The following is a 24,697-nucleotide window of genomic DNA, read 5'->3' as shown; positions in this document are numbered from 1 at the left end:
CTGTAAATTAGGAACAAAAGCACTGGAACTATAGCTGGGATGTTTCTCCTGTAAAATAACACTGAGGCCCTCATTAGGAGTTTGGCAGACAGAAAAGGTCGCCCTCCAAACTCCAGCAGGTCAGGTGACTGCCAGTGTGATTCCTTCCGCTGGCTCTACTAAGAGTGTCCCGCTGGACCAGCGGGAAACGCACAACAACATTGACACCAGTTCATAATACGGCCGGCCGCAATGCTGTTGTGCGTAAGGTGCGCCTGCACCCATCAAGCAAATCACTGTCTGCAAAGCAGACAGTGGTTTGCTCGACAGGGCTGGCCTGGGGGGTTCCCGCACTGCCCATACCAAGTGCATGGGCTGTGCAGGGCCCCCCATGTCCGGCAGCATTTACATGGCGGTGAAAAAGTGGCGGTGCTGGTGGACCGACCGTGGCTCGTTCGCCACAGTCATAATGTGGAGGCCAGACCACCGCATTTGCGTTGGTCCGACTGCCACCGCGAGTCTGGTAATGAGGGCCTGAGTCTTAGTCGCCCCACTAAGTGTTAACAAGCACTACTTTATTTTATTGATATGTTTGTTGATGATTTTGTCATGACTTCAGAAAAAAAGGAGGATAGGTAAGAGGAAGGGCATTATTCAAGACCAAAAACTGAGACTCTCAGGCACTTTTACCACCATTTTTCTGCAATCCAGTTCCTTTTTTAGGTGGTGTAGTCCCGGGAGAAAGGAACATTTTCCATATACATTTCAGTAGTTTTATCAATTGAGACAATCGATATGGTAGTAAGATTTAATGTGTCTCATCCCATCTTTCAGGTGTGCTTTAGTGTAGATTTTGCACAGAATGTTATTTTTGTCAGGTCCACCCAATGGCATTCTTATTCTCTTTTTTGTATTCTCTGATCAGGAGGCTCCTTATTTGACCTCCTATTAGTTACTCTGCATTCCGAGATAGTTTCCTTGTCTTTGTGCAAAGCGTTGTATGACTTGTTCTGTATATACCTAGGAACTTATAAGGGAATCATTAGGCTCTAGTATTCGATTAGCTTTTCTCTATTGACAAATGTGTTTTGAAATGCTCATATACCTCAGTTTCTGACAGCAGTGCCTCTTCTTCAGACAGTAGATCGTTGATGGTACTACGCTTCTGGCACAAGATCATCATTTGTCCTTTAATGAAATAGCAATGAGTGAAGATGTACTGAATGATGGTTACATCTTTTATATCAGCACCCACACTGAAGAACAAGTTGAGTAGGGGATAACAGGAAAATGTTGACTAATGTACTAATTGGGTGAGCCAGAAGTTAATATCTTGAAATGGCTGGTTCAATTAGACATTGACCCCAACATTTTTTAATTATGATTTTGAAGAACATTTCACAAGATTTCGGGGGTCATTATGACTTCAGCGGCCGTTTTTCACTGTCCGCCGAAGTGCCGCGGTCAGGTTGCCACAAGTGTGGCTGCCTTCCCACGTGCCCCATGAAGAGCTCCCCGCTGGCCCAGCGAGGAATGGCCTACAACATTGATGGCGGCTCATAATAGAGCAAAACAGACAGTGAACATTGCAACAGAACTGGCCCTGGGGGCCCCTCCACTGCCCATGCCAAGTGCATGAGCAATGCAGGGGCCTCCATGGGGCAGCCTCCATTCCGTTCCGCCAGCCTTTACATGGCAGTGCTACTGCCATGTTAAAGTTGGCAGAGAGGGGGGTCATGATCCCCAGGGCGACGCTGCATGCAGCACAGGCCTGCCGGATTACGACCGACAGGACTGCCAATCCCTCCTCCTGTGGAGGAGAACTGGGGGTGCTGGTGGTCCCACCGCGGCACAATCGCCATGGTCAGAATGTGGTGCTCAGATCGCCGCAAAAGTGGTCGGCCCACTGCTTTGGCGGTGGTCAGACCACCACGTGACACCTCCAGGGTTGTAATGACCCCTTTTAGTTTCACGTTCAGGAGTTTTCCTCCAGAAAAGTTATCTCATGTCATAATCTGGTGGTGAGTGCATGATCACCAGTATGGCACTGTCCCTTGTCTTTGTAATTCTGAATCCTTCTAATAGCAGAGTTGCTAGAATGGTCAATAAGAGCTGGCAAGTTAGGTCTCAATTAGCACTTGTGGTTTAGTATCTTAATAGCCACTTCTATTATGAGGCCTTGAATGTTGGCATTGCTTTTTTAACTTTTGATATGGTGTTGATCCAGTTTGTTGTATTGGGTCTCATTTGTCATCTTTTTTACAATGGTTGTCAGTTTTTTACTCGTGTGGCACAGAGAGATAACTGTTAGCAGCTCCTTATTTTAATGGTGGTGTCCTCATCCAGTATTAAACGCATTCTTCTCCACTGGTTGCTGGTGAATCCTCTCCATGAGTTCTCAGACATATGTGTAAAAGTGAATTTCATCATTTTACTTGATGGTGTTGTTTCATTCTTTTATAGTTTGGCAAATTAGATACTCTTAGCTAAGATTAAATATTTACAGCTAGTATTGAAAGACAATGAGAATCCAGCCTGCTCTGGCAAGTTTTTATCTCAAAACCATGTTTGTTAACTGAGACCGAGGGAACCACTTGTGAATGTGGATCTCCTGCTTCATTGTGGTGGATATGTGTGCCTTGAGTGGTTTGCTATTACTTTGGTTTCTGGTATGGTTTTGGACTTGAATTATTTAGATTTACTTGTTAGGCAGGGCAGTTGCAGGTGACTGTCACCTCATCTTATGGCTGTACCTTTATTTGGTTATTTGTGGGCCTTATTATAAACTTCAGAAATTTAAGTAATGCTTTAAGGTTTCTCATGAAATGTAAAAGTCCTCAAGCACTAGATAGTACTGCTTTTCATAGCAGAAATTGCTATGATGTACGCTTGAAACTTTGTAATTAGCAGTGTAAGTGATTGCAAGTGGTAGTAAGTACTGCAGTGATTAGGCACCAGTGAGTAAGCCACCCTTTCCCCCTTATATGCCTTAACATTTCCTTCAAAAGGTTCAGGTTTTATGATGTGGTGTTATTCACATGCTCATGAGAATTATTACGTTAACAAGAACTGTCAAATACATTTTTATGAGAAGTTTCAAGTTTTACCAATTATTGCTTTGCTCATTCCCTTGGCAGATTTGTGTTAACAAATTGTGCTATACATTGTCTTGTGAAACTTTGAATGTAAATAAGTACTGTTCATCCATTATTATGAAATGGTGTGTTAGGACATAGTGATTTACACATTACCATTAGACTTTTGTCTTCACAAACACAGAGGACACACTTACATAAAAAATTGTCACTAACAAATACTGCTATATGTAGTCTCTTGAGAGGTTTTCTGTGTTAGTAAGTAAAGACTTACACTTTATCATGAGCAGTTTTAAGTGTTAACTATTACTTCTTTACCTATTTTCATTAGAATTGCGAGCTTTCATTTCTATTCAAGTACTGCTTTATGTCCATTTAAGATCTGTTTAAGAGTCAACAAGTACTATTGTGTATGGTCTAGTGAGAAGCATAAGTGTTACCCTACACAAAATGGAACTATTAACAAGTAATATTTTACATTTTCTCGTGCAAAGTTGAAGTGCAAACGAGAACAAATAGGGTCTGAGTCAGAAAGGTAAATATGCATAAGTGTATTAACTTGTATGTATATTAACTAATGCACCTAAGTATAACTCTCCTCTATTTTCAGTTCACCATTAGTGTATAGCCTCCTACAATTCTATTACCTTTGTAAAGTTACTACAATTTGCTGTGTGACCGTATTTAAAGTTTTGCATATTCGCCAGACATGTCTGCCATTGGTGATGAAACTTTCACCAACAGATGGAGAACTTCCTTTGGCCAAGTATATAGAAATTAATAATATTAAAACATTTCCAAAAGTAAATAAATGAAATTATTTTAATGAATAATAAGAATGTAAATTAATTTAAAATATGTATTATTAATCTGGACGTGATTAAATAAAAAAGACAGTACTTTAACTCCTCAAGTTAAATGATAAAGTGATGTAAACATTAAGTAATCATATCAGTATCAATATTCATTTTTAACCAATAATAAAAAAAGATGCTCACCCACGCTAACATTTTTTTATTTAATATATAGAAAAGTGGTTAAAAACTTCCTATTTAGGTAATTTACATTACATTTTTAAAAAAAGTTTAATGTATTTTTTTACATTGGTTATTTTTATTTTAAAAAGTGTCATAATTATATTATTTGTTTTGACCTAAACATATATTTAATTTTAAATGCTGAACTAATTTTATTAATTTAATATTGGTTCCTATTGATATTTGGTTTAGTGTCCTGCTTCCATTATTTTCTATGGGAATGTGTTGCAACTGGGGTAACTGTGCGTAGGGCTTGATTTACCCTAAAGCTGGAGTACACTTACACCTTTTTTAACAACTTTAGGGCCGTATTAAGGCAAGAAGTGTATTTTGTAAATTGCATTTCCCTTACTCTTTTGTGAGTGTGTGTTTTGCATTGGCATGTCACTATCAAACCCCTCTTTAAGTTACCCTACACACCTCCCATTTAGTAGTAGGAATTCCCCATTTTCCAGCCACATGCCTCTATCCCTCTCACATTTATTGAAAAAATGTATACTTACGTGTGAAAAGCACTCCACACATAGCGGACAGCTCTACACAGAAAAGATGGGAGGCGGACACCTCTGCACAGAAAAGATAGGAGGTGGCGGAGATCTCCGACCACACGTTTGTGAGCTGTATTTTCTAGTACACGAATAGCACTGCAGTACACACATTGCATATTACAGAATTCAGCTTGTGAATTGCCTCTCTAACATTTACTACTTTAACCATTCATTTCAAATTTTACAAAGAACGGCTTCCTATGTGCTTACAACAGGTAATTTGTTAAAATACTTCTTTCTTTACTATCATTGCAAGTTAACGTTGATAACAGGTACTACTTCATGTGCCCTAAAGAAAAATACAGATTGTATGAGATACTTGTAATCTAACACTAAAATAGATATTACGTTTCAATATTAATTAATTCATATTTTCATTCTACAACTGTCCAGATCCAGCTCTAACTACCTGTGCTGATCCCGGTGTCCCTCTCTTCGGAACACAAAATATCTCCCATGGCTATCAGGTACTGTCACTATTAGAATGCACAGTTGTGCGTTATAATTCACTGAAGTCATGGGCTTTAATCAAAGCACTCTGAAAATAGTTCTACTAATTTTATATGAGATACATTATAAATCCGTTGATTTTTGTTTTATGCATAGCAAACTCAATGTTCTGGCGCCGAGAAAGTCACTTTCCTATCATTAAATATTTATGGTGTACATAAATTATTGGTGTTTTAGACACGAAGCATAATTACCACCATCATGATGATTAGGAACGGCCAACAGCATGGCAATTAAGATGCATTGGCGTTTACAAGATTTAGAGTTTTATGAGTATACTGTAATTTATTTTATATTACTTAAATTGTACACCGTATATTTTAATGGAAGATGGTCACGCTGTACAGCCGAATACTGGCATGGGGTGGGGGATGATCATATTTTTTATTTTTATTGAGTGTTGTATTGTATGATCCATAACATTTTTAAAAAGTGAATTTGACATCCAAACAAAATATAATATTCACTTATCACTTTGACCCCCCCAGTTAGGAAAAATCATTAAACCCTAAAAGTAGGCATATTCTGACATGGCTTTGCAAGTGTGCTAATAGTAAAAATGTGCGGTTCAGATGCTTTTTCCACAACACTGGAGATCAGCATAGATTTCACAACTATGGAATATGGACTTTGAAGGTCTGTTTATTCAAGGAAACCACAGGATAACAATAACTAAAATGCTGCAGGGTGTGTGCTTGCAAGCACACTTTTAGAGATAAATATATAATAGAGTGTGCTATACAGATGTTCAAATCAAATGATTAGATGGAACTATCCTTAGCTGGTTCTCTTCCTTAATTCAAGATAAAAAAACAATTAAACAGCATTATTTCTGATCCCTCCACAATAACACGAGCTGTTTACAGGGACTCCATTCTTTCCCCTCCTTAGTTCAACATCCATATTGAATCTCTTGGCTTCCTATTAAGTCTCACCAAAATCATCTATCAAGTATACACCCAAGTACACCTCAAAGTCTCCTTTCCGGAAGATGTCGCACCTTATGCCATGATTCTAAAACATCTGCAGTACAGGATAATGGATCATCATCTCAAGCTGAAAGCCATCAAAAAAGGAAATTATCCTTATCCTGATTTCACCTCCACATGATTCCATTCCAGTCTGCTCTTGACTCAATGCACTGAATATCCTTGCCTGAAAACCCTTGTTTATTGACTGGGCAAACTCCCTGCATCACTCAGGTTAAAAAACTCTAAAGCAATCTCCACTAAATCTCCACTAAAGCAAAAAATACCCAATATCACCTCAGATGTCTGAAAGGCATTCGTTTCTTCAACTCAGAAACACACTTCCACTTGGTTATATAAGCCTTGGTTCTCACCAGACTTGACTATGAGATGTCCTGGCTGTTTGGAATCTCAAAGACACACATTTTCTCACTGAAAATGACCATCCACTCTACAACTCTACTAGTCTCAGGAATCAAATGCTATGACCACATCACCCTGTACTTACCACACCACAGTGGCTACTTACTAATGCAAGAAGCATCTTCAAGTTACTTTGTACTGTACACAAAGTCCACCACACAGGCACAGCAAAAAATTCAGATCATCTGGAGCCCACCAAGTAATCTGAAGCACTGACTCAAAACTCCTCTACCAATCCTTCATTGTGAGAGCTACAACAATCTGGAACTCTTTTCCTACTGAGATTTAGTTAAACTCAGTCGTACAAGGAAGAGATGATACTCCTCCTTATCCACCGCACTAACGTTTATGCATCTGCTTATACTTCGCTGCTGATGTACACCCACCTTTATGTCTTTTATTGTAAATCTGAAATGTATTTGACCCTTTAAATCACTCAAATTCCCTGGTAGTATGCTACATTCTATAGAAAATTGTTAAAATAACGAAATCCTTTGCTCACATCACACTTCTAGTACTAGGAAGGATGGCATTACAGCTGCAACATATAGGTCAAGTGATCAGCATCAGTTTCTTCATTTAGCTCAAATGCGCAACAATGTTTGAGTGACTCTGCCACCTGGCTGTCAGTGCTCCAGTGCCCTACCAGACATACAAATGTATCAGCCTGTCTGGATATATCCCACTTTCCCTTTGGTGCGTTACTTCTTCATTGCTGCTATAATGGGCTAGAAAGCCGTCAAAAGGTTTAGTAGGACCACAGTTACTGAATGGTTCCCTGTACTAAGAAATGTTTCCCTCATATTTAATCGCGGGAACCATACATTTAGTCATGCTGAAAGCAAACACCTAGAACAGACAGAGGTTGCTAAGGTGCTTATGCAGTGGTGACAAGGCGGTTCACTGCTGCAGTGCCAGACTGTGACTCCCCACACTACTGCACTAACATTGTCCCCCTTTCTTGCTCTAGATTGGAAGTGTGGTGCTTTTCAGGTGTCAGAAAGGTTACCTTCTGCAAGGGTCGACTACAAGGACCTGCTTACCCAACCTGACATGGAGTGGCGTGCAGCCCGACTGTGTTCGTAAGTCTCTTTTAATGCCCAGATATCAGGATTGTTTTCTTTTTATTTCCTCCGTGCACACGCATTAATAACAGGGAAGCCTTATGTGCCACGAATGGCCCGTACATTAGGTTGGTATTCACGATGGATTTCGGTGTCACCCTAACGTTTACACATGTGCTGAGGAGTAGCTTCCATTTAATGATGAATTTAAATATAAGCCTTTGCTTTACAAAATGAATAGGCACCAGTCCTTAACTCATAATGTACGAAAACATCATGTTATAAATTACAAAAGCATTAAACTGCAGCTTGAAATTTACTGAGGAGATATATTTTAAGCAATGGGCTACAGAAGTGATGAATGTCAGTTACAGGTTCACTAACCAGGTAAACACCGTGCTATATTTTACAAATTTGTTAACATCAGTTTGCAATTCACAAGAGATATAAATACTAACTCATAATTTCCCAAACGCGATTAATATGCGTTTGTGATTCACAACAGCTACAAACATCAGACTATTTTTCAGAGATAATAAGGAACAGCTTGTAATTCAAAAGAGATTCAAACCAATACTTTACAGAGTGAAACGCTATAATTTGCAAGGGGTGTAAAGATTTCTGTTAGGTTAATAAAACATGATGATCCTTGCCTTGCACTTCACAAGGAGGTAATCGACATTGACAGCTTACTACACCCATGGCCATCTGTGGTTACTTCTCAGGAGGGTAGAAGCAACAGCTTTAGGCTCAAAAACCTAGATTAGTTTGTAATTCACAAGAGGAGCAAACCTGCCTGCCTAGCATTTACATAGGCGATGGACATCCTGTTGTATTTTAATCAATATTATGCACATTATTTTGTATTTCAAATAGAATGAAAACTGCAACCTACCATTTAGCAATGCCTTAAATAGCGTACTTTTACTCACAAGCAATACCACCTTAATGTGCTAATGCTCATCAGATGATGAGCATCTGCTTGTGATCTGGAGAATGTTAACATCAGTTTAAAGCTTTCAAAAGCGATTCGGCCTGTAGTTCACAAGAGAGGTCACATTTGCCAATAGTTTTTTCAAAGCAAGGAGCAAGGTAATGTCATTTGCATGGGTTGAATGTACAGCTCTGAAATTAACAAAATTAGCCAGTACCAGCTTGTTGTTCACAAGCAATGTAACCATCACCCTGTAGATCAGTGGTTCCCAACCTGTGGTCCGGGGACCCCTGGGAGTCCGCAAAGCCTCCTCAGCGGGTCTGCGGCTGCTTAGAAAATGTAATAATATTAACAGGTGAGGTCCCCAGCTTTCAGTAATGACTCATTGGGGTTTCCACAGATTCCAATACTGATTCAGGGGGGGTCCCCGGGTTCCAGTACTGATAAAGTGGGGATCCACAGAAGGTAAAAGGTTGGGAACCACTGTTGTAGATCACTAAAGGGGATGTACCATCTTGTAAATGGAGACAAATATTGGAAATACATTTTGCTATAAAATTCCTCCTCAAAAAAGTGTTTTCATCACAGAGATTTTCAGAGATGAAAAGCTAGCCAAAGTCATAAATTTAAAAAGTCTGTCAAACTGATCAACATTCACAGGTGAAATCATTGTCATGTGCTCTCCTAGTCTCGTGGGGCAGCAAAACACTTTATATTCTACAGAGAAATATATCAGATGCACCTTATCATATGAGATGAGATGAGCTCAAATGGTTTAGGGACTGTTGAACAAGGAGACAGACTACATGTGTGGCAGAGTTCTATTTCATGGTCAAATGGTGATAAACCATAGAGTTGTGACCAAATGCATGCATTTTTAATCACAGAAAATGTCTCTTGAGCAGTAAAACACATCATACCAACTTTCAACAGGGCATGCTCTTTTGGCTAGTCAGCACGTGTTTTATCTGTGTTTTATTCCTGTATTCTGTTTTCTGTTTGTTTCAGCTCATCATTGCAGGCAGCCAGAGACTCCTTCCCATGCTAACGTCGGTGCGTTGGACCTGCCTTCCCTTGGATACACTTTGATCTACACCTGCCAGCTGGGGTTCTATCTGACTGGGGGGTCTGAACACCGGACTTGCAGATCAGATGGAAGCTGGACTGGGAAGCCCCCTATTTGTCTTGGTAAGTGTCAGAAATGAACTGTGTGTGGGTGAGGTCTAGTGTTTTTCAATTGATGGTCTCATAGTGGTCGTTCACATAACATGGATGCTTTTCGGTCTTTCAGCTTACAGCATACGTAGAGAGGGCTTTGGGACAAGTTTCCTCAACTACTAGCGTATTTGGAACAGCCTTTCATACATTGAGTTTCAACACGTTTAATCACATGCTTTGCAATACATAAAGAACTATTTTACATTGAAATCGTCACACTTTTGTCACATTCAGTTCTTTCTGCCACTGTATAAAATGCATCGTCTAAACAAAGCAATCTTTTTTAGTTTAAGTGGGCATGTGTCATGACTCGAGTGCAATCTTGATGTAAAAATGGCTTCCTAAATGCTTTGTTTTTGTTTATCACGTCAGGTGGCCACTTTCTTGGCAGACCACTCCAATGTGCTAAACGAAAAAGCAATTAGCAAGATGTACACATGAACGAACTCCATCAATATCGTTACCAGTCACCAATAAAGCATCACCATTAACACCAATGACACTAATTCCATATCACCATCAATACTACACCATAATAAGTGCATCCACCAATGGCGTGACCACATTGACACTTTAGTATCACCATTACGACAGTCATTACCATCATCATGCCAAACCCACCACAACAGTAACAATGCCACCACCAGTCCACGACCTTCAGTGACACCACTAAGCCCACCACCACCAATACTACAACCACCTATATCACCAGTACCAAGATATCACCACCAATACCGCACCACTACCAATAAAACACCCCATCAATACCACCAGCACCAATACCACACTAACAGTGCCAAAGCTATCAAAGCCACCTACACAATACCAAAGTCGCCACTACCAATAAAACCACCAAAAGTATTACCTTCAGTACTACCAACAATAACACCAATACCACCACCACCACCATCAATACCACTGTCAACACCAAAGCCAAACCACACCAGTATTAGATCACTAACACCACCATCGGTACCACTATCACCAACACCCCTAAACTACCTTCACCAGTACCAATACCATCTACACCCCCAAAACCACCTACACCAGAGCCAATATCACCAAAACCAATGTGACTAATACAGACACCACAGATAACACCATCAACATTACCAATATGAATATGTTACCAATAGCACCACTACAGCACAACCACCAAGGGCAACGATATCACCACCATCAGTACCATCAACCGTACCACAAATGGCACAGTCATAACCACTAGTACCACCAGCTTCCCCACAACCAATACCATCATCCCTAGTGCTACTAATGCTGCCATCACAACTACTTTCACAATTATCAACCACCACCACTTCCAAGTACTCCATCAGCAATAACACCACAAAAAATACCACACCACCCATACAAGTACCACCAGTACTGATGCCATCATAATTACCACACTACCAACATCTTTACAGCTTCCAAGCATTGGCCAAGCCTGTATGCCTGGCATTATTGTGCTACCTCACTGAACCGTCGTCTCTGCATGATTTTGTTTACATTCTGTATTGCATTAAACTCGGACCTAATGGCTTTGCCAATGCTTTTTTTAAATTATGTTTCTCATTTTGTATTTACCATTATATCTATCACTGTCTTTTTTCCAGGTTTCTTTTTATGAGTAACCTGTCTTAAAAGACTCTTAGTTGTGAAGCTAATTCAACCTGTTAAATGCAAATTTTATACTCTCTTTCTGGTGCTATATTTCTGAATTTGTGTCCCATCCCTGGTGCTATATTTCTGAATTCGTGTCCTATCCATGTCACAGCGTGGAGGAAATGATATCAGGAGTAGTGAACACCCCTTATGATCAAATACATACAACGGGTTTATGTTTTGTTAGGTGGCACAGCCTTAGCCACTTTGTTTTAAGGGCTTTCCGGAACATTAAAGTTTGTGGTGTTGGAGTATCCCCTGTTTGTGGCTCACTGTTTCAATCTGCCCATCTCTTTGCCTCATTGGATTTGTCTCCCTGCCATAGTGTGCATGCATCTCTGTATCTACATGCCTGTTCCCCCTCTCTTAGAAGGCATGCCTCTATGTCCCTGTGTATGTCACTAGGCATCAGTTTTCTGGGATCTATTGTGCATGTTTACATCTTCTGTACCCATAGGTTGTAGTTCCATCTCCCTAATACATCTCCCTAATACAGATTTCATATCCTGGACTAGTGTTCATGCCCATGTTTCACTCAGCCAAAGTCTTTGTTCTTGTCACCCTGTCCAAGTGTCACTGTCTTTGTATCTGTACCTGAATCATCTTGTCCCTCTGCCTGGGCGTCACTTACCCAGTGAGTGTGACTCAAATTGTCCATAGTATCCTGTCCCTGTAACAGTGTCTGCATGCATATATGTATATAGTATTTCTTTAGCACAAATCTAGCCAAAAGGCAGTGGAGCACTGTACATGGTGTCCTCGTGTTTATATCTATATGTGCCTTCTTTCCGTTGTCTTTTTCTGTGTCCTTCCATTTTTGTCACTACTCACTTGCCTTGCCCCATGTTCTTTTTGCCCAAGCAAGTATCTTACCAAATATTTCTTTTATCCTATGTGTTTATGTTTTCCTGGCATATGTCAACAGACATCTATTTCTCTGCACAAACCCTCATGCCCCTCTATTGCCTAGTCCTACACAATATTGTCTACAAGGTCTGTTCTGTTTATTATTGTATCAGTTTAACCCTTTCTCCTTATCTCCCCATGTCTGTGATTTATTAGCTCCATGTCTCCGTGTGTCTGTGTCTCCCCATCTTGTGTCAATCAGTATTATGGGCTGTTCATGTTTGAGTGTCTGAGTTAGGTAATATTTCTGTCTCCCTGTGCCTCAGTGTGTTTATGCCTCCACATGTTCTCCACTTGTACTTGTCTTATTGTGCCCTTGTTATGTGCTGAGTTTGCATGAAAAACATGAACATAATGCACTATATGGTTGGCAGGAACCAAGAGATCTTTATAGAACAGTGGCAATACTTACCACTTAATTTTTTATGCACCAGAAAAAATCCATATTTTATAATTTCAAATAGCACCACTGCGGTGAAGTATCTGTGCAGAACCAGATAATCTCAAATCAGAGTCAAGTAACACCTCTTCATGATAAGGTAAGAGTACTTCAGGGAAAGGAGATCCATTGTCTTGTAGTTAGAGTGGATGGGCTAAGTCCAAAATACATGCCTTTCATTTTCTATTTTTTTCTCAGAGGACACAGAGATAATTTATTTACATGTTTCTTTTAATAGCTCAGTGTCAAGCCTATATTTGTAGAACAAAGTGGCATGCTTATCAGTGCCAGGGTGCTAACTACCTGGTGTTGTCTCTCTTCTCAGCTGATCTGAGGCCTAGTGGCAGGCCAGGAAGCACAGCAAAGGAACCACCCATCACTAAGGTGTTAGGTAAGTCAGTCCCCACCTACTCACTCTATTCATATGCTGGCAGTAATAAGCATTGTGTCAAGTTAATACTACAAGGCATAAGATGTCTTCTAAACAGATGTACTCTGCACAGCATTCCAGTCACACACCAGGAGTTCAACATTCAACTCCATCATCCAGGCCTTCTACCCCAATCGTCACATTCCAAAACTGTCATGGCATTCAGTGTTTGAATCACAACACAAATATATCCTCCTTACAATTAAACACAAATTTGGACTGCATAGCCGAGCTTGGAGTGTGCATAGTTGTTTACCAGAGTTAATTATAATTCACAGTGCGAGATGAAAAAACTCAACCTACACAAAGAGGAAAACTACAAACAGAATATTTTGGAAAATGTACAAGAAAAAAATCACTTAGTCAAAACAATACATCACTGTAGTATGAAGTCATTTGAATTGGCATGCTTGTGTAACTATTGGGTGTCCGGTCAGAGTATTTTCTTTCTTCACCCTGTCGTTCCCTGTATCAGGGGAGAATAAAAAATGTTCCATTAAGCAACAAAAAATGCAACGGATGCATCCAGTGATGCTGCAGGTGAACTTGCATTTCCTTTTTATATGTAGACACTCTAGATTTCACCATCATGGGTTTTGACAACATTGTTGGATAACATTTCCAATTTCATTAATATTGGATTAATATACTTTGCCCACTTCCTCCTCCCCTCTGGGACTTTATTCACAATCAAATCTGAAACCCTGGCTTTCATGAATAAAATGATTTTATACTATCATATAATTTTCCTTCTCTTGGTAGGTCTTCTCCTTTTTCCTCCAAACCTACTCAGTTATTTATATTAAGTATGCCCTTCTTCATCTGGCCAGGAAATAAACTGATAAAGAGTTTCCTCCCTTTGAACAACTCAAAAGGAGTCCTGCCTGTCTGTGGTGCCATGAGATGCTACCCTGTATGCAACTAACCTTTCTCATAATACATTCCTCAACTCCTCCCCTTACTTACTTCTGGCTAGTTATATACATTTCTTAATTGTTCTTTTGAACCTTTCTACAACCTCATTTATCTTGTGGTGGTGTACTTTGTTTTTTTAATGTTTGCTGCCCCTCTCTTCTAAATAGTTAATTTCCTTTGACATCAGGTGTACTCTTTTATCTGTTATTAATGAGTTGGGAATATGCTCTTTGTCAAATACCTTGTTAAAGAATTACCTTTTTTAGTGATGTCAGATCTGTCCATGACCAAGATTTATGATTCTCTACTCTCGCAACTCAGTGTGCCTATGGTGTCAAAAGCAACCTCGTCCAAAGGATTACTAGTCAGCTGTCTACACATCATTTGTAGTGTTCTTACCTTGAAAGACTTGTCACTGAAATAACACTCAGAGCAATTCTAACTAAGTTTACAATACCTAAATCAAGCCAAGCCACCAGATGTCATTCTGTTGGGTTCCTTAGTCTTGACTTTATCGATGTGGTGTTTGTAAGCTAGTTCCATTACCCTTTTTCCCTTTGCTAAAAGGAGATAGGAACCTTGTTCCTCTAAAAATTAATTAATCCCTGCTGTTTAGATAATCCATCATTAACTACTCAGAAGTGTGCAACATGGTCCTTGCTTATTTTCTTCCTAGTTCTCTTAACACATTATCTTTTTCAATGTTTTCACACCACTCCCTTTCGGAAAGTACGCTGAGTTTTCTAAATGTTTGCATGCTCCCATTGCTCTAACTTCTCCCATTTATTATGCCATCTGCTTATCTTTACTAATCAGACTTGATCAGCAGCTTGATTATGAACTCAAGGTATATATACAGTATCAATAATGTGCCCCTGTAATTTATGTATCCAAATATGGACCCATTCTGGAACTGAATGAATGCCCTTCTTAATCAATATCTCTGTGAGGGGGTTTATGATCAGGCAGTATTGTGAATTAAGTCCCCCTCACAGAGTTCTTTTATTTTGCACCCTATCTGTAATATTGCATTCGTCACTTAATTCTCACACCACACGTCTGTGTTTCTGAGTTCTCCAACACACAGTGAACTGTCCCTTTTTTCACAATTTACAATTTGTATATTTTTCATAGCTGGGCACTCTTTGCTAATCACCCATTAGTCTCCTTGATTACATATATACCTTTCACACTGCTCTGCATAGCCGACTGTTCTTTCTGTTGCAACGTGTACATTGATAAACATAACATATAAACATTTTAGCATCTTTTTTATCTCCTTGGCAAACAATCCATTTTCCGAACCACAAGTTACACCTCAACAAGTGGCGAGTCATTTTAAACCAACGTTATTCTGTTATCGTGTCAGATTTGCAATGCATATTGAATTGATTTATTAATAATAATTTTCTTTACTCACTATTTTTATTCTTGCTCCAATGATCATAGTCTGTTCTTTGATAGTTATTTTGTTTCCTATTTCATTTAGGGTAGATTACTTTAGTCATTTTTCTTTCCCCATTAGAGGTTTGTGCTTTCTATGAAAAATTACCATTCTCCATGCTGGGTACCTCACAGGGAATAGTTTATATTTTCTGTTCTCTTCCCTCTCAATTCTTTTTGCAGGTCTCCACATATCAACAAGCATGAAAGGCATGTCATACTTGCAATTTTAATTGTTTTGTCTGGAAATATTGGGTGTATTCAAAGCTTTTGTCTGTCATTGTTAAATTAGCATTTGGAGCTCCATATAACTTTTCCCAAAGATACACAATCCTCATGAAAGTAGAAGTGCTAGTATGGAGAACTTGTTTGAAATGCTAAGCTCTCTTTCTCAGCAGTCCCTACAACCGCGTGCTGATGTTTGGTGCTAAGTGAATGACTGTGTTTAATGTTAGTGCTGAACTACTACACAAGACTCCAATAAGATCTTGGAACCTTATTTTATTTCTAACAATTCAAGAAGGCAGTCGCTGCCGCAGTCTCGCCCTGAGAAGATGCTAGGGTTTATGTGTGCATAGAGGTACATCTCAACCTGTCCCCCCTTTGCACATTATTGCTGTACTGGCAGGAACAACAGAATTTGCCCTTTCAAAACCCTGCAGTGAAGACACAGTGCTGTGGTTGTCCTCCTCCCTCCTCTCAGTGTAAGATGCACCTAGATTTGGAGTCTTACACTAGGACTGGGTGCAGTTGCATTCATTTGTCAGTTCTCAGTTCAGTGAAGTGTGCTCTTTTTATACTGTGGTAGTGTTACAATGGTGCCCAGTTTGGATTTATGAGGACCTGTTTATGTCCACTTCCCTCAACGGTTGCCTGGTGTATTTATACGACGAATGTTGATAAGCACGATCCTGGTACAATATCCTGATTGTGTTGATAATTGTGTTGATGATTGAGATATGTCACACATTGTGAAATAAAATATTTTATGAATGAAATTGAAAATTTAATAATTTGTAATTAAAAAAGTGGATTGTTTAAATAAAAAAAGAAATACTACTTTGCCACATTGTGAGCTTAAGGGGAGATGTTTGTGGTATTTGTGAGTGTTGAATGCTAATACTCACCACCACAGAACATGAGGTAACTCCTGGGTAGGTATGAAGACAATGGCACAAGTGAAGTGCCTGTTGAATAGCTAGGTGGATGGAAACAGTCATCAAACATTTGTTAATGCATTTTGGCTAGTAAATATTCAATTGTCCATTCAGCATTTGGTATTAGCACTGGAAGCCTAGTTAAATCTCAGTTATATGATAGTCAATTTTTGCAACAAAAAAACGAAGAGAAATTATATGTGATGACTTGTGCGGCCATTACTGTTGACGTAGAGCACGCCATTCCAAAGTGTGTCATAAATCGCCCTGAGCTGGGTTTCCAGATCTGGAATTCCCATCTCCACCTCATGTAGAAAAAGGAGCACAAATATAAATTCTGTTCACTTGCAGTTTCTATCTTTCAATTACTTCCTGTTTAGGTGGTATAAATGACACTATCATAGACACTCCTTCCTGTTTATTGTACCTTAACAAATTTCCATTTCTTGAACTTGCAGTTCCTGTGGACGTCTTTTCTAAGGGTTCCTTGTGGAAGGGCTCTTATGAGTATCTTGAGAGGAAGCAGCCAGCCATGCTAACTGTAACCTTCTTCGATGCTGCCACCAGCAAAGTCAATGCAACCATGATTGACCACAGTGGCGTGGAACTACAGCTCTCAGGTAGAGTGAAGAGGGCACTGCAAGATGACTGGAGGCTTTAGTACTGCCTAGTGGGGCTTACAAAAACCAGCTTTGCCATGTCTTTAATAATATTTAGAACTCAAAAAGTATTATCTTCCACAATCTTCACTTAAACACTGTTTCTCCTTCATAGACATAAAGATGGAATACACATTTGTTGTTTTATGTTACGCATGAGCATTAGATGCTCAGTGATTACAGCCCAGAGCATTGCTCTCAGAGGTTGGGCAAAGTGCAGTAGCGTGCACACATCTTTATTTATGTCCATTTGTTTCTTCCCTCCGTTTATGATTACTTTCATTCTCTGTTACCCACCCTCATTGCACCATCTACAATGTTCATAGATGAACAGACACAAACATACTTGTTTGCTTATCAAACACTGGGCTCACATAACATATCTTTGGCTTTCAGGGGTTTACAAGAAAGATGATGTTCACCTGCTCCTTCAACTCTATCATATCCGAGGTCCAGTGGAAATGTTCATCAACAAGTTCAAGACAGATGATTGGTCACTTGATGGACATGTAAGAGATCAGCTGTATTATACTTTCAAGTTTTGAGATGTTTATCCAGGTGTGGACAGCTACACTGCATGAAAGCGTATTGATCTTGTTTCTGGTCAGAAATTATCCCTCTATGTAACTGCTCCTTTTCTCGTGCTAAATGTCCACTATTATCAAATGCATTTGTAATCTTACTTTACAATCTCACTTTCCAACTCAGCATGATGAGGCAGCTAGGTCAATCCAGTATAACCCCTACAGGGTCCCATGTGGGTTAAGACTTGTTTACAGGGCCGGCTTTAGGGCGGTGCAGCCGGTGTCACGGCACTAGGTGCCAAGCTCGGGTTGAGTGCCAAAAGCAAACACAGTTTGGACTAGCAAAATGTGTGGTTGCTCACGTGTCTTACTGACCGTGATCCCAGAGGTTGTGTGGGAGCCCTCGTGCTGCTCCATACACCAGGAGAAAGTTTGATAGCAACAGCAGGTTGTTATTTAAAAAGACAAGTAGCTTGCTTGTCTTTCTCTTGATGCACAGCAGGGCAAGCACGTCCAGTGCAGTAGAAGGCCAGGGGTGCTGTTGGCCAGTCACGAGGGTAGTAGGCCCTTGAGGCTGCACAATTACCCTGAGGGAGTGGGGGTGGGGGAGGGCACAGAAAAACACTTAGGAGAGCCATAGCTGTTAAAAAAAACTGAGTCTTTACCAGGCAGTATGTTCACGTCATTAATTTTGCACTCTAAAACACTATTGTTTTTCTCAATACTGTAATAACTGTTAAGGTAATCTATGTCGTCAGTGCAGTCCGTGATCAGGGTTTATGTCTCTTACATCCACTAACAATGTTTGCATTTTGTAGTATTTTTCATGTACCAAATGACTCTTGAATAGCACACTTGTGAATCGAGTCACTTGGAGGTGTCTGGGTGATTTCAGGGTACGAATTGAAGGAAGTATGTGTTCCTCAGAGTGCTTATGAGTAACTCATAAAGGTGTGAAGACTACAAGTTCTTCCAGTCATTAGCATCTCTTCAGAGCAGTGTTCACTTGCAAGCCGATAGTAATGACTAATTTATGTGAAAGTGGATCAGGGCTGGCTTTAGGATAGTGGTGTCCTGTGCACCAATCTCTGTTGGCATCCCCTCTCTCCACACATGTATTTTTTTTCTTTGGTGCTGTCTGTACTTTCACAGCTCTGTACCCAAATAATTTTGCAGAGAATTGTAATTTTGATTGGCCGATATTTGACCATCAGTCTGGCTCCAAAGCTCTCAGTCGTGCAGTTGGCATGTGCTCCATCTGATCTCCCTAATGGGGAGGGCAGTGGAGATGGGATGGATATTGAGTGCGGGATGAGAAGGGAAAACACAGGAAAAGAGAGGACCATTGTCCCATATGTAACCAATTCCATCTCCCTCTCTACTTGCAGAGAAGCCAAGGAATAGATGAGCATGTCATTTTGATACTTTTCTGACCCAGTGACAGGCACTGACAACGGCATACAGTTTCAGTCTCAAGTCCAGTGCTCTCACTCATCCTCAGCACCCATTTACACTTTAAACTCACCCAGGCACCTTGAGGAGACTCATTCACAGTAGCCACTATGTAAGACCCATGTTGCATGAAAAACATAACTACAGAAACTCACCAGGGAAAAGGAAATACTCTTACAAGCTAGGGGAGCATACCATGCAACATAAACTAAAATAAGTGAAATGTGAACAGAGACTACATGGCTGCCTTGGGTTACATTAAGGGTTCTTGCAGTTTAATATAAGATAGCATATGGCAGGCTGCATTTACCTTTAGTGCTGGCCACTAGCAGGACCCTTCCTCGCACACAACACAGTCAAAAATGTAAAAGTAAATGCTTCTTTTAGAGATGCATTTTTATGAATCTAGGTGGCCCAGTTTCCCTCTTATTTTTAGTGCTTGAAAGTAGGATGTAGAGGGTGTAGAGAGGTCTCCAAAAGGATTGTGGCCAAAGAAACCTAACTGGGAGTCCATTTTAAAAGATGAGGCCTACTTAAATAATTGTGCGACTCCTAAACCAATTTAGAAAAATGGGGTACATTTAAAAAAATAAGATGACACTAAAACAAACAGAATCCATGACTAGAACCGGAAATAACAATTGTTAAAGCTTTTAGTGAAAATAGCACTAACAAAGCACCACTTGGGGCATCTGGTGATGCTAGACCGTTGGAAAGTCACAAGTTCAGGCCAAATGCAATGGAGTGCGACCCTGACACAAGGACCAGGTTTCTCCTGCTGAAGAGTTACTTTCTTAAGTCAGGCACAAAGAGTTCTCTTCACATTGGAGGGGGTCATGAGTAGGAGGCTTTTTAAATAAGGAGCTGGTCAAGTATTTTGGATGGTTGGTGCTGCAGAGTGAAGACCCGGTGTTAGCCACAGCTTTGTATTGTTTGATCATCACGGATGGTTGCTGTCAGCGAAAAGTGCAAGTCTAGTGTTGTCAGCTGCCACAGGTAGTCACAGTCTGCGTGAAGAGCAGTTCAAGCTGAGCTTTTTGTTAAAGGTCATCACTGGTGGTCGGTTCTCGGCGTGATGAGGTTGCAGTCACGAGGAGCCCAAACTTGAAAAAATTCCCCTTTTCTTGATGAAGAGTTTTACTGATGCCAGTCAATGGTCCAGGACCTGGGAGTAATCTCTTGGGGATCAGGGCTGACTCCAGCAAAGGGCAGCAACAGGGCTCCCTCAGGTCCAGTTGGTGCTACTAAACTGGGCAGTTGCAGGGATGCCTCTAAAGGCTTGTTTTCTCCCTGTAGCTCACACAGGATGTCAGTCAATGACCTTTGGAGTCACTCTTTGTAGCCTGGAATCAAGGCAAGCATGTCCAATCTTCCTTTTTCAGATAACAAGGCAGTCCTTCCAGCAACAGGGCAGTCTTCCTGGCAGAAGAGCAGCCCTTCTTCTGAATCTTCCCTAAGGTCTAGGAGTTTTCTGAAGAGTGGTCCTGAAGGTCTTATTTTTATACCTGTTGACAGCCTTTGTGAGGGGGAATTTCCTGACCTACCCCCAAAACTAGTTCGGGTCAGTTCTTCCTCTTCTCCTGGCTCCTAACTGTCTATATTGACAAGGGCAGGCCTGGTGTTGGGTTCCTTTGTGTGTGCTGCCAACACTGCCCTTTGAAATGTAATCAGGGCAGAGGACAACTCCTCCACAGCCATCCTGCCAAGAAGACCCTCTCCCTTCCCACCTAGGCTGACTTTGTCTCACTGTCTAGGAGCAGTACATACACTTGAAAAGCAGCCCCATTCACAGTCATGTTACCCAGGACATTGGCAGAAAGGCATACTTGGTTTAGTAAAGAAAATACCAACTTTCTAAAAGTGACATTTACAAAATTGTAACTTAAAATCCAACTTCACAGTTAAGAAGATTTCAAAATGACAATTATTTGGAGTGTAAAAAGCATATCTCCTATCTGCTCCCAATCTGATGTTAGCACATATTAAGTTTAACAGGGCAACCCAGTGTTAGTCTCTGGGAGAGATCGGCCTTACAGCAGCGGAAAACGACTATAGGAGTTTTTCAATGCCAAGGGCGTGTAAAACTTAAACACACATGTCCTACATTTTAAATACCATGCACACTGCCCTGTAAGCCTTTAGGGCCTACTTTAGTGGTGACTTTAGACTTAAGTATTAAAAAGGAAGGTTTAGGCCTGACAAAAGGTTTATTTTGCCAGATCGAAATGGCATTTTAAAACTGCACTACAGGCCACAATGGCAGGCATGCATGAGACATGTTTTAAAAGGTTACTTTAGTGGGTGGCACAATGAGTGCTGCAGCCCACTAGTAGCATTTACAGGCACTAGGCACATGTAGTACCATTTATTAGGGATTTACAAGTAAATTAAATGTGCCAATTAGGTATAGTCCAATTGTACCATGTTTCAAGGATAGCGCACAAGCACTTTAGCACTGGTTAGCAGAGGTAAAGTGCACAGAGTCCTAATGCCAACAAAAACAACTTCAGCAAAATAAGGCATAGAAAGCAAAATGTTTGGGGAATACCACGCCAAGGATGTTAGGTCTAAAAGGGGATAATTGCACAAATCCATTCAGAAACAAAGAGCTGTGACCTGGGTGGCAGTAGATCACTGTAACAATGAAGGTATGACAGAATAAATGTGGAAATCACTCTAAACATCAAACAATATGCAGCCTGTAACCTGTGACAGACACATGCTTGAAGACGTTTAACATGAGTTGCACCTACATGAAGCTGACTCTTTAAAACGTGAGAAGAAGCAAATTACTTCTCACCTGTCCTAAATTCCATCTCAGCATTTGAAAAAGGGAGATGTGAGACTAAATGTTTTTCAGTAAATAACTTTAATTTTTTAGAAACAATTAACATGCAGTAACTCTGAAATACACCTGAAAAGAGTACTTCATTCGATTAGTGTTTAACTGAAAATTGATTTTGTTCTCAAATGTTTTTAATTCTTATGTGCTGAACCATTTTTAAAGACTTTCGAATGTCAGAACCGAGCTGAAGTAGTTTTCAAATCTTCTACCATCAGCTTTAGCATGTAGTATGTTATCTGAGACTATTTTTGGTGTCACTAGTAACTTTATGTGGTATCATGGCCATCTGCTAATATAAAGGATAATGGGCCAGATGTAGTAAAGAAGCATTTTGCGAGTTGCAAATAGCGAGTCTTAGCGACTCGCTATTTGCAACTCGCAAAATGTTATGCAGAACGGTGTCTCAGACACCGTCTGCGAGTCGGTATGGGGTCGCAATGACCCACCTCATTAATATTAATGAGGTGGGTCGCAAATTGCGGCCCCATACCGACTATGGGCACTCGCAAACATGGAGGCCTGCTGTAGTCAGCAGACCTCCGTGTTCGTGACTGCTTTAAATAAAGCAGTTTTTTTTTTTTTTTAAGTGTAGCCCGTTTTCCTTAAAGGAAAACGAGCTGCACTTAAAAAAAAAAACGAAACCTTTAGTTTCGGTATTTTTTCAGGGCAGGGAGTGGTCCCTTGGACCACTCCCTGCCCTGAAAAAATGTTTTTGGGTCCAGTCACAAACTGGAAGGGGTCCCATGGGGACCCCATCCAATTTGCGAGTGGGTTACCATCCACTTGAAGTGGATGGTAACTGCAACACCATTTGCGACCGCATATGCGGTCGCAAATGGTATTGCATACCACTAGGAATCGCAAATAGGAAGGGAACACCCCTTCCTATTTGCGATTCTGAAATGCATTTTGCGAGTCGGTCCGACTCGCAGAATGCATTTCTGCATAGGAAAATGCGATTTGCAACTCGCAAACGGCAGTTTTTGCCGTTTGCGAGTTGCAAATCCTTTCCTACATCTGGCCCAATGTACTTAAAGTACATTATAAGGATTTTGCAAGTCATCTCGGAGTTCTATATTGAAGAACAAGACTGAAGGCTGAGTTCCTTTATAAGGTTATGGAACACCGAGGTGACTTGCAATTTCCTCATCATGTTCCCCAGGGGGTACTTTATTCCATATAGTACCTAATCACACCACGACTTTCCCACAAACTAGTCAAAACATTGGTGCATATCTCTTTCGTAGGAAAGAGCAAGCATGTTTGCAAACATGGCGAATAAAAATAAAACCTATTGCGCAAAATTAAACACATCAAAAACCTGTTAGATATTTGTTGCTAACAGATACTAGAAACAGTTCAATATGTCAATTTAAAAAAACTGCAGTCACTCAGACTGTGTGGAAACATGCAGACATTTTCCAGCTGTTCTCTATCTAAGGAGTGCAAAAATAAACGTTCTCTCTGCTTATCATTGTAAGCTCGAGAAATAGAGCAGAAAGAAGAAAATCAACGTTCTGTTTCTTGTTGCTTTAAACAGCTGCTTGAATTATGCTCTGTGACTTAACCTGCCTTTCATCTCAGATGCTGGCTCTAGCAGCAGGTATTGTGATGTCAGAACTCAACTGTATTAACGTATAATAGTAGAGTTCTGATGTCCTTCCTTTATATTCAGCGAGTGCATCACCAATTATTAATACTTCTTCAAAACATCTTAATAGGTATTTTATACAAACAATTCTTTGGCCCCAATTCTTTATTCGGTTATATAATATTAACCATAAATCACATAAATACATAACATATAAAATACAAAACATTTAAAAAAGAATAAAAGTTCACATATTTAAAATCTTAAAATCTTCCAATTTCATTTACAGTCAAAATTCGAAGAAAAAAAAAATTTATAATTAAAAAGAATTTACACTGTTCTGCCAACTTATAGCTCCTTTTAAGAAGGACCCCATCCCCCAACACACCAACACATCTGGGACCATATGCAACCACAAATAGGCTGGGCGGTACTGCACAAAACCCTTTTTTTCGCAATAGGGGGAGTAAAAATCTTCCTCTAAACGTTGCAGAAAAATCACTAAACATGGTAAAATGTATTAAAGATTGTAAGGACACCCCATCACAAGGGCAAATTTGTATGGATTTCAAATCGTACTGGCCAAGCGGAAGCACAAAAACTTCTGGTAATCCTAACCGGAAGCAAGTAATGAGTGACATTTCCCACACATTTTGTACCATCAAGCGATACAGCTCCGGACCCACCTGCCCCTTTAGCATTAAGAAATCCTTCACCATTGGTTTCCTTAATACCTCTGCCTCCCTTTTTGCTCCCAGAATTAAAAAAAAGTTCTCCTTTGTCCATCGTTCAGCGGTACGTGTTAAACATTGTGGGGCATAAAACATTTCTGGGCGACCAAGGGATGTGGCAACCTCTTTTATATATGCCAACCAGGGGATATCCAGAGCTCGATCAC

General features: G+C 40.2%; 1 protein-coding gene across 1 annotated transcript in view; it reads left to right on the top strand.

Annotated features, from left to right (window-relative positions):
• The window catches only part of CSMD2 (CUB and Sushi multiple domains 2), a 1,417,205-nt gene that overhangs the window by 1,357,227 nt on the left and 35,281 nt on the right, over nt 1–24,697 (top strand). The window contains exons 62-67 of the mRNA XM_069223779.1: nt 5,053–5,126; nt 7,531–7,642; nt 9,567–9,746; nt 13,109–13,174; nt 17,187–17,348; nt 17,784–17,896. Coding sequence (XP_069079880.1) covers nt 5,053–5,126; nt 7,531–7,642; nt 9,567–9,746; nt 13,109–13,174; nt 17,187–17,348; nt 17,784–17,896 — 707 coding nt within the window. The remainder of the gene's footprint in view (nt 1–5,052; nt 5,127–7,530; nt 7,643–9,566; nt 9,747–13,108; nt 13,175–17,186; nt 17,349–17,783; nt 17,897–24,697) is intronic.

This window comes from Pleurodeles waltl, chromosome 3_1, assembly GCF_031143425.1.
Source record: "Pleurodeles waltl isolate 20211129_DDA chromosome 3_1, aPleWal1.hap1.20221129, whole genome shotgun sequence".
Taxonomy (NCBI): domain Eukaryota; kingdom Metazoa; phylum Chordata; class Amphibia; order Caudata; family Salamandridae; genus Pleurodeles; species Pleurodeles waltl.
Note: the sequence above shows the minus strand (reverse complement) of the source record. Positions and strands in the feature narration are given on the sequence as shown.